The sequence below is a fragment of the Hevea brasiliensis genome, chromosome 15 (assembly GCF_030052815.1).
Source record: "Hevea brasiliensis isolate MT/VB/25A 57/8 chromosome 15, ASM3005281v1, whole genome shotgun sequence".
Lineage (NCBI taxonomy): Eukaryota > Viridiplantae > Streptophyta > Magnoliopsida > Malpighiales > Euphorbiaceae > Hevea > Hevea brasiliensis.
Window position 1 is genome coordinate 53,641,704 of NC_079507.1, and position 9,812 is coordinate 53,651,515.

Below are 9,812 nucleotides of genomic sequence, written 5' to 3' on the forward strand. Positions count from 1 at the left end.
GATTACCAATGGTCAACAGAACGCTACCATTTAGATAGTTCCCAGAGGCACCTGAATCTGTCAAAAAGGGCATTACCATTGGAGATAATAGAATTATTATCATGTATATCTCATATCACGTATATCCCATAGTCCTGTAATTCTATCACGATTCTATCATGCTGTAAATATCCCTGTCATTATCAAACACAAACTCTTATGTACTATTTATATGAGATTCAGTCAATACAAACAGAAATTCATTCTGGTGCCTATCATTCTACAATTACTTCAACCATGTCATGACTCATACAAATACTCGAAAGTAAAGCATGGTCATGTTAGATGGCCAAAGTGGGAGAGTACCATCAAAGTGGTTTGAGCTCAAATCAGTAACAGATGCAGAGAGGAAGCCTAAGGCGTTTGGTTTTCTGCCGCTTAATTTATTGTAAGCGATGTCTAGGTCATCCACATAGAAACCCAACTGCCAAAGCCAATCTGTCATCTTGTTTGAAAATTTTGCATTATTGAGTATCAAAGCCATAATCTCATTTTGAATTCTAAGCCATGCAGGAAATTTTGGAACCAGTTGGCATCATCTAATGTTGAGGTGATCGAGTTTTAAAGGACGAATCCAATCAAAGCTAATGTTGAAATACAAGGAAATATTAGAACAATATTTCCCATAAATATCCCCAAGATGTATTCTTAAAATTTAACACATTTGTTCACATTTTTTTTTATATTTTTTTCATCTCTCCATATACTGTATCCTGATTATTTATTATATTAACAATGACTACCATATAATTTTAACTATAGTTGCAAGAATCTGCATGAGTTATTCTATCACCAAAGATCTTGGCTTTATTGCACTATATTTTCGCACATGCTAAATTACAGCTGCAAGCAAAATTCTTTAATTTGAAGCCAATAAGTATAAACATTTGAAATTGCAATTAACATAATAACGCGACATCTTATAGTTTTACATAATAACAGTTTAATAATTAAAAAACCGGAGCCTTGTGCGGGCAAATGTCTAGCATAAGATAAGCTGAATAACTTATCTCTTCATTTTCTCAGACAAGAAGCTAGTTCAATACACTCGCACATTAATTAATTGGTCATTATTTCTGTTTGCCTTATAACCGATTAGTCATCGGTGCCAAAGTACCGATCACCAAACTCGCCCATACCTGGTATGACTCTAAACTCTTCATTTAAAGCAGCATCAATCTCTGAGGTGACAATTTTCAAGGATGGGAACCTTTTGCAAACGCAATGGATACCCTCAGGAGCCTAAATTTCCAAAACAGCATATCAGTAAATTTACACAATCTCAACATCATCAAGATACGGCATATGTATGATGAATAACTCACAGAGATTAGGTTTAGGAATATAATGTGTGATTCTGGAACTCCTTTCTGTATGAGTAGTTCTATTGCTTGGTTGGCAGAGTTACCTACAAGGACATCAATCATGGCATTGCTCATCAAAAACCATGCCTAATAGTAAACAGGTAAAGAAAGCCCAAAATTTGTCTGAACGTTGACTATGAATTGCAGTAATAACACTCCCAATCTATAACAGTACGTTTTATCAATCATTTCACTAGGAAGCATTCCATTTTCGGCTGGCATTTCCAGGATCCCATAGAACAACAATCCAAAAATAAATATTGAGCTTGTTACAATACAATGTATGGATGGAAAAGCATCTATCCACATTTAAAAGAAAAAAAAATAATAATAATTGATTCAATGAATACTTAGCAACAGCCATTGAACAAGTTAAGAGCTCTATAGATTCTTTGAACAGTAGTAGGGACAGAAAGAAATGGAAATTTGCAGCAAGAGATCACCACCAAGTGGAGCAACTAATAAAATGATAACTCATAAACAAAGTAAGAAGCAATAATGTACTTGATTAGAAAGGAAGCAATAATGTACTTGATTAGAAAGGAAGCAATAATGTACTTGATTAGAAAGAAAGCAATAAATTATCATCTATAAATGATTGAAAAGTGGAACTTATACTCCAGGGAACCTGAATAAAGCAGCATTTTCAACTATTAATAGTCTAGAAGGTGATGGCCAAATCATGGAACTTTGGAACAAAAATCCCCCACCTATTAAGTAAAAGCACTTTCAAAAAACCAAAGAGCAACTGCAATTGATGACAACTACCATTTCCTTCCATTGTGTAAGTCCCTATTTTCAGTAGTTCACTCTTCCTATAAAAAGAGCAACTAACTGCCCCAAATTAATCATTCATCTCAAAATTGAGGCACAGAAGGTAAAACATAAAAACTTCAAGTAAAAAGAAAAGCGATTACCTGTAGCAAGAACAGGATCTAGAAGTAGGACATGTCTTTCTGGAATATCCTTGGGAAGCTTCTCATATATAAGCTACGTAGGTTGGAGACAGCATTTAATTGTTATGACTAAATATGCATGGACCTTAAAATTAGAAAGGCAAAGCTAGCGGAATATTTTGTTGTGCCAAGTAAATCAAATATTCACCTGTTTCCCATTGTCTCCATCACGATGAATAAGAATTTTTCCAATTTTTATTCCTTTGCAACATGCACGCAGTGCATTTTCCATGCTTTCTCCACTGAAAATGACAGACAAGTAAACCTCATTAGAACTAAGAGATACAATATCAAGGCTCAGAATGACCCTAGCATCTAGAATCAGGAATCACGAGCTGGCAAAGAGGATCTGAAACTTATTGTAGTTTCAGTGTAAAATGAACTGGCAGTGAATTGCATTCCAAATAAGATGTTATTGCCAGTGCCAGATGACTGGACTGCAGAAATCAATACCCGATTTAAAGCTCACCTACGAACAATGGAAATCCCACATAGTTTCTTGCAAAAGTCAACCCCAGTGTACACAGATCCTGGAGCAGAGTAAACAAAAACTCAACATTATGCAACAATTTCAACCACTGCACAATTCTACCACTACATGGCTAACATTGCAGCAACTCGAACTACAGCACACATATGGCATGCAATTCTCCAGGGCCTTGAAAATGAAACAATTTCTTCCCACACAACTTATCCTAATATTGCCATTTCTAGAGGCAAATCTTTAATTAAATCATATGGAATGAAAGAAAGAGAGAGAGAGAGAGAGAGAGAAACAAAAGATTGAAACACCTTATCGCTATTCAAGCTCACACACCTGTTGGCGTAATTACTTGCTTCTCTGTGAATGGCAAATGTCCAAGACCATGCTCCACAACCTGAACATGAGAATCAAAACAGTGACCTCCAAACAACACATGTATTCAATATTGATTCATCAACACATTTCTGCCAAGCTACATAGAAGAGTACCAAACGGATAAGCCGATCCGAATAAAATACAAAATCATGCTTTGATATATCCTTGTCTCGAATCAATGTATGCATACCTCTTATCTGCAACACAAATTACACCCAAAAGCAAATCCAAACTAAGACTATTCACAGAGAAAATAGATAATACTCCATACACACAGTCACACGTGCAAGCACACACATAATAGTAGAGGCTTACGAAGAACTTCGAGCAACACAAGCCTTAATCATTGATACACCCATGTTCACATGGATTTTGATTGTTAAAACACAACAGTATTTTTCCTCCTTTCTTCTTTTTCTGCTTAATCAAATATGCATACAGATAAAGAAGAGGACCAAGTAGAAGCCTAACTCACACTCAACATATCAAAAGAGTGCCAAATTTTGTCTACTAACCATATAGATGTCCAATTCCCAGAAAAATATGCCACAATCCAATACAAACTCATAGAGCGCTGCAATTTGCATTCTATACAAAACAACAGTCTTTTCTATTTGGCTGCTCTAGTGGTTTGTGAAATATCAAACACGTGGCACTAATAGAGTACACATTATTTGCCCACTTTAGAAGCAAAAAGATTGCAAGAATTCAAATTCTTCACATAATAAAATTAAGTTGTAAGGATTAAGCCAAAAAAAGAAACAAGACACAGAAAACCAAGCAGAAGGCATACCTGAAATGTTGACTGAATAACATAAACATTTGGATATATTTTGCAAAGATCATGTTGACCAAGTTTTGTGCGGATATGTTGTACTATCAAATCAATGGCAACATGATTATCACCTCCCCGGGGTATGATCACATCTGCGTACTTCTTTGATGGCAACACAAAATCATCAAAAGCCGGCTTCACAAATTTTGCATACTGCAACATCAACATTACACCATAAAAATGTATAAGAAGTTTAAAGAGATTATATCTCAAAACTCCCACTCATGACTCATCAAATGTGCTTTACAGGTTTACAAAATAAACAACATTATATACCAAAAGTAATATGAGAATGAAACTTTGTTCTTGCTAAAATTTGGATAAACCAATTGCTCATCCTTCATTTTATCAAGTGATCCATGAGTCGACTAGTTATTTTCAAGTAACAGGCAGCACAGCAGAATTGTTTTCTAATTCCTGCTAAACAGACAAAGACGTATTATAAATTTTTGTAAAAGCTCAGAACCCTCTTATATGAATATATTTCCTAAAAGCAACCTTTTTGTCATAGGAAAAATGCACCACTATTAGTTGAATGCTTGCAATATACTAAATTATGAAAAACCATTAGATTTTCTTTTTACTATAAATAACTTTTGATTAACAACAATTGAAATAAAGTTCCAATAGGATTTAAGACACATCTAACCTTTTTGAATCCTACACTTACATTATGCAAGTATGTAAATTTTCTGCTGCAATTTAATTTAGCTGGGGCTTATGCAGAACAATTTTCTAGCAGAACGAAATCTATGTCGCTCCTGTGCTCCAACTCACTGAGTCTTTAACTTTATTTTCCCTTTTTTGGACCATTGATGCAAGTTCAAGATTATTCACAAAATCAGTGCTTCCTCCTAATACAATGATGCATGTATTGGAAGTTGCAACACATCCTAGAAAATTGGTCAGAATTTGAATTCAAGAAGATAAATAACTAAACACTATGCCATATCTAATTGTATGCAAAACAATTATCCTCCAAGAGAAGCTAGTGCATTCATTAAAACACGAAAGCCCACCACAGAAGTGCTTTACATGAGCTTACGAATGACATGCTCAACTCAATTCAACTAAATCTTTATCCCAAAAATTTATTGGGGTCGGCTATATGGATTCTCTTCTCCACTCTAAACGATTTTGGGTTAAATCCTCGATATGGATTCTTATGAATGACATGCATTACGGAAAATTTTATTTAAGCTTATATATATATATATATATATATATATATATATATATATATCGAGAAAAGGGCATCTCACCTGCTCAAGAACAGAGTTTATGTCCCTACCCCTCTCAACTGTGTCACGCCTTATTCTCCGAGCAAGCCTTACATCCGCATCTAGAAAGTAGAAACTATTCATTACCAGTAACAAGAAAACTAATACACATGAAAAAAATACAGGAACAACAAAATTTAGTACTATTAAGTATTAACCCTGTGTTTTTCTGTTTTATAGGAAAAATCAACCCTCCAGGGTTTTTACATAGATATTCTCATGTCAACACGAGAATTACCCAGAGTTAAGGATGATAATTTCGGAAACTATGTAATGGACTCTCTTTCACTTTGTCTAGCCAGACATTAACAGCAGCGATATTACAATATTTAGTCAACAAAAAAAGATTTATGGCTTTAAAATGGCAAAAAAATTCATGACATCGCAAGGCCAAAATTGCAATTGCCATTTGATAGTGAATTAAGGAGCACAGTACAAGTAGGCCCAATAGGGAGGAGACAGATGTACTGCATCTTAAGGCTTAAGTATTGCTGTGCTGATTAGAACACATCAAACTTTGAAATCAGCAATTAACTTACCAATTAGCAAACCAAGGTTCCTAAGCAGTGTGAGTTTTCTGGCACACACATGCAAACGCTACATTCGAAAGCTATGAAATGCAGATACTGGTGATGATGGAAAACATGCATCAGTGCTGATGACCAACCAGGAAAAAAGAGTTCAAACTTCAAACCTGTGTCAACAAAAATCTTCATATTCATCAGGTTGCGGACACGCTGGTCATGGAAAACCAGAATTCCTTCCAAGATAATTACATCAGAAGCATTTACCTGACAAATTAATATGGCAAAAAGAGTACAAAGAATTCAAAAAATGGCACTGAGGGTCAAAAAAAAAGGGAACAAACAGCAGCAGGACCATTTCAAATGCTCTAGTACTAAACCTAATCATGAATGTAAAAAAATTAGAAATGTAATGTGTATTCTATTCCTATGTTCGGTTGCAAAAAAGAAAATTAATGCAATGTTTAAAACTCCAATATTTGATTTATTTGGTGGTGGCCATGATGGCAATTGCAAGGTGACAGTGGCAGCAAGTTGGTGATGGTGGAAGTGAAAGCAGTAGCGAAAATAAAGTTCATGATAACATACATTTTTTTTGAATATATAATGACTGCTATATTAGTTAAAGACATAAAATTTTATGTGCAATGGGCATCACTTCACATTAGATTTTGTTTGTGAAACCAACCACAATAATGAAGTTTGTAATTTAATAGCTCCTACATTATGATTTAATTATGTCCTATCAAACATGATATAAAGGAAACAGGTCATTTTCGATTAAACAGATTGTGAAGTTATTACCTGCCTAAAACTATCTGAACAACGACGATGACTTTTAAAATCATAAATTGGAACTTGATAAGGTTGTCCACTTCTGAGCTTTTGAATGCAGTCTACAAGCTGGTCAGTGTCAAATGCATCTACAAGAAAGACCAACAATAGATCATCAAGCCAAAAAAAAAAATTAAAATAAAAAATGAAGATATTGTTTAAAAGTTGATTTGCCACCAAAAACACTAGTAAACCAGATATCAGCAAAACTGAATTAAGTCAGTTCTAGTCAAGTATCTGAATTACCAGGATGGTCAAAATTATACTCATGGACACGTTCCAATTCTGCAGGTGTCAAACCACGGTAAAATGAATCCTGCATGATACTCATAATTTGGTAAGCCATTCTGCCAAGCATCAGGGTAAATTCTATTTTACGGGAAAAAAAATGAAAATGGAAGTGGCGTAAGAGTAACTCATATCAGCAAACCTGATTGACAAGCACAACCCGGTGATCGTGAAGCTGTTGAATGATCATGTCACATACTGTAGTCTTACCCGAAGCAGTACCTCCAGATACTCCTATTCAATTTCATCAAAACCCCAACCCCAACATTCAAATATAATCAAAGGAAAGTCAGCAAATATAACAAGAATCTGAAAAAACAGAACCCTAAGAAATTGTTCAATTAGCAGCCAGAGAGCAGAAGTAGTACACAATTCTAACATTTCATTGAATATAAATAATAAAGCAAGCTTAATAAAGTTGTAGCTTAAACCTGAAAACAACAAAATCAGTTTGCATTTCCAAAAGAAAGCGAAAATAAAGTAAGAGAGAGAGAGAGAGAGAGAGAGAGAGAGAGTAATAGGATAGAAAGGAAATCAGGAGACAGAAAGAAGCAGAGGAAATCACCGATGACAAAGGGCTGTTTAGGAGCAAGAGGAGAAGCAGAAACAGAAGCGGAAGAAGTGCGGTGAGCTGGTGTATTAGTAGCGGAGGAAGGCCGAGATGAGAGGAGGCCGTCAAGCCGTAGGCCGGAGAAGTGAGGGCCCGATGCCTTCTCCATGACGTAGTCTATGGAATTGGTCTCCTCCGGCATCTTTTCTGCGTTTTGCAATACTAGCAATAGCTGCAGAGTACGAAACCGGAAAGAAGTCCAATAAAGGCAAGTTTTGTTCCTGTGATTTTTACTTTCGCGTGATTGCAAGTTCTGCCACGGAAGTTATTCATTTGGCTTAAAATCACAAAAAAATTAGTATTCAAATTAATTTATGAATTAAGAAAATTATTTATAATATATTAAAATTTATAATTTATTTATTTATTTTAAAATAATTTTTACAAAATAAAAGTTAATAACTTTTAAAAATATAATTATTATCTTTTACTTTGATTTAATTCAATAACTAAAAGCATATCATTTATTTTATAAATTTTAAATTCGAAGCATCACTATTTTAATACACTTATTAAACCAAAAAAAGTTAATTACATTTTTTTTATTATTTTAATAAATTGTGTTATTAATAAATATTTTTAATTAAATATTTAAATTATTTTACGTTAATTTTAAATAAATTTATAATTAATTACTTAATTTTAATTAATTTATAAATTAAAATATATTTTAAATAAAAATTAAAAGTTAATAATGAAAAGCTAAGCACACTTGTGAGATAGGCAACACACCTCTTTCTTCCTCATCAAGAATTTTTACAGTAACATCCCTAATTTTTAAATAATTATTTTATATATATATATATATATATATATATATATATATATATATATATATATTTTATTCTAACATTGGTATTGTGGACTTTGCGTATATACTTTCATTTCGTGAAAATTTGATCATCGCCCAGATCTGCAATTTCGGGCCAAGCAAATAAGCTGCTGGAACCATTTCAGAACCGGGTCAAGATTATAGGCTACCCCATCGTTTTCAGACGTTCTGGACGCATTCCAGTTGTCAGATTTGGCATAAGTAAACTCGAACTCTACATTACTCAATTTTTATTTTATACTGGGTTAGAATAAAATTTATAAAATATTCGTTGATGAAAAGAAAATTACGATTCCTATTACAATAGCCTTATAATGTTGTTAAGGATCGCGGGGCAGGTTTATAGAATTTTTAAAGTTAGTTTGGATAGTTTTTGAAAAATATTAGTTTTGAAGTCTTATAATTAAGTTGTCTGATGTTGTGATTATTGCTTGGTTTAGAGGGCTCAGGATGGGCCATATAATGATGATGAGATATGGATTGAGTTTAGAAGTATTATTTGAACCATTTTACAGGTTGGGTAGGTCATAGGTATAGGGGAGACTCTGCCGGATTTTCGGCACGACTCAGGACATCTTTGATTTTTCTTAGTTTGTATTGAGTCAAATGTATTAAATAATTGTAATAAAATTGTCAGATGAGCCGGAACAGCCTTCCTCCTCCGCCCAGCTGCCACAGTGACTTCGGTTAAGTCTGTGAGTAAAATATTAATTTTAATTGTAATTTCGATATTATTATATGTTCAAGCATACCCACGCATCACTTATAAATATGTATCTATGTAGTTAAATACTAGAAAAGTTTTATATTGCATTCATAATTATTGAAGTACCATGGACGTTGTTTGTGGTCATTTGGAGCAGTGTGTGTGCATGACGTGCGTGTGGTATGGTATTGGATATGGACAGGATGGGTAGACACGGCTTGAGAGACACTCGTTGGGACCCAGTCCTTCGGGGTAGACACTGCTTAAGAGACATTCGCTGGGACCCCGCATTTGGTTTATTAAGCGAAAGTCCAGCTTGAGAGACACTCGCTGGCAGAGGTTGGATTAAGAGGGCTGTATAGGGGATCAGCTCCCATATATGTATTGTTTGACAGTGTTGGTGTGTGAGTGCTCCAAATTGTCTTTTTGCTGTTATGATATGAAAATTATGATGATGTTGCATTTCACTCCACATGGTGCATTAACTTTAGATAGTTATAGAGATTATGGTTAAAATTGATATTTTACTCCTTGAGTCGAACGCTCACTCCTGTTCATCTATTTTTTCAAGCTATAGAAGAATTATTTGTTGTGGCTAACCTGCTATTCTTCTTCGCAGATCCATTTATAGTATTTAATGTATTTTGTACAATTGAGTTAAATTTTAGACTCCGCATGTGTTAGA

The 9,812-nt window shown here is 34.2% G+C and overlaps 1 protein-coding gene across 2 annotated transcripts; it reads right to left on the reverse strand.

Annotated features, from left to right (window-relative positions):
* Nucleotides 1–876: 876 nt before the first annotated feature.
* Nucleotides 877–7,851, reverse strand: LOC110646910 (uridine/cytidine kinase UKL1, chloroplastic). 2 transcript variants are annotated; one of them, XM_021800526.2, is made up of 14 exons: nt 7,545–7,850; nt 7,122–7,213; nt 6,938–7,007; nt 6,662–6,780; nt 6,028–6,124; nt 5,316–5,395; nt 4,012–4,206; nt 3,332–3,415; nt 3,177–3,237; nt 2,829–2,889; nt 2,508–2,601; nt 2,321–2,393; nt 1,365–1,447; nt 877–1,281 (listed from the first exon to the last, which is right to left on the reverse strand). In XM_021800526.2, exons 1-14 carry the CDS (start codon nt 7,729–7,731, stop codon nt 1,135–1,137), a joined length of 1,443 nt encoding a protein of 480 aa, XP_021656218.1. In that variant the 5' UTR covers nt 7,732–7,850; the 3' UTR covers nt 877–1,134. The 2 variants fall into 2 exon arrangements, with proteins under 2 accessions (XP_021656218.1, XP_021656221.1); XM_021800529.2 differs by lacking the exon at nt 3,332–3,415 and having other exon boundaries at nt 7,545–7,851.
* Nucleotides 7,852–9,812: the final 1,961 nt, after the last annotated feature.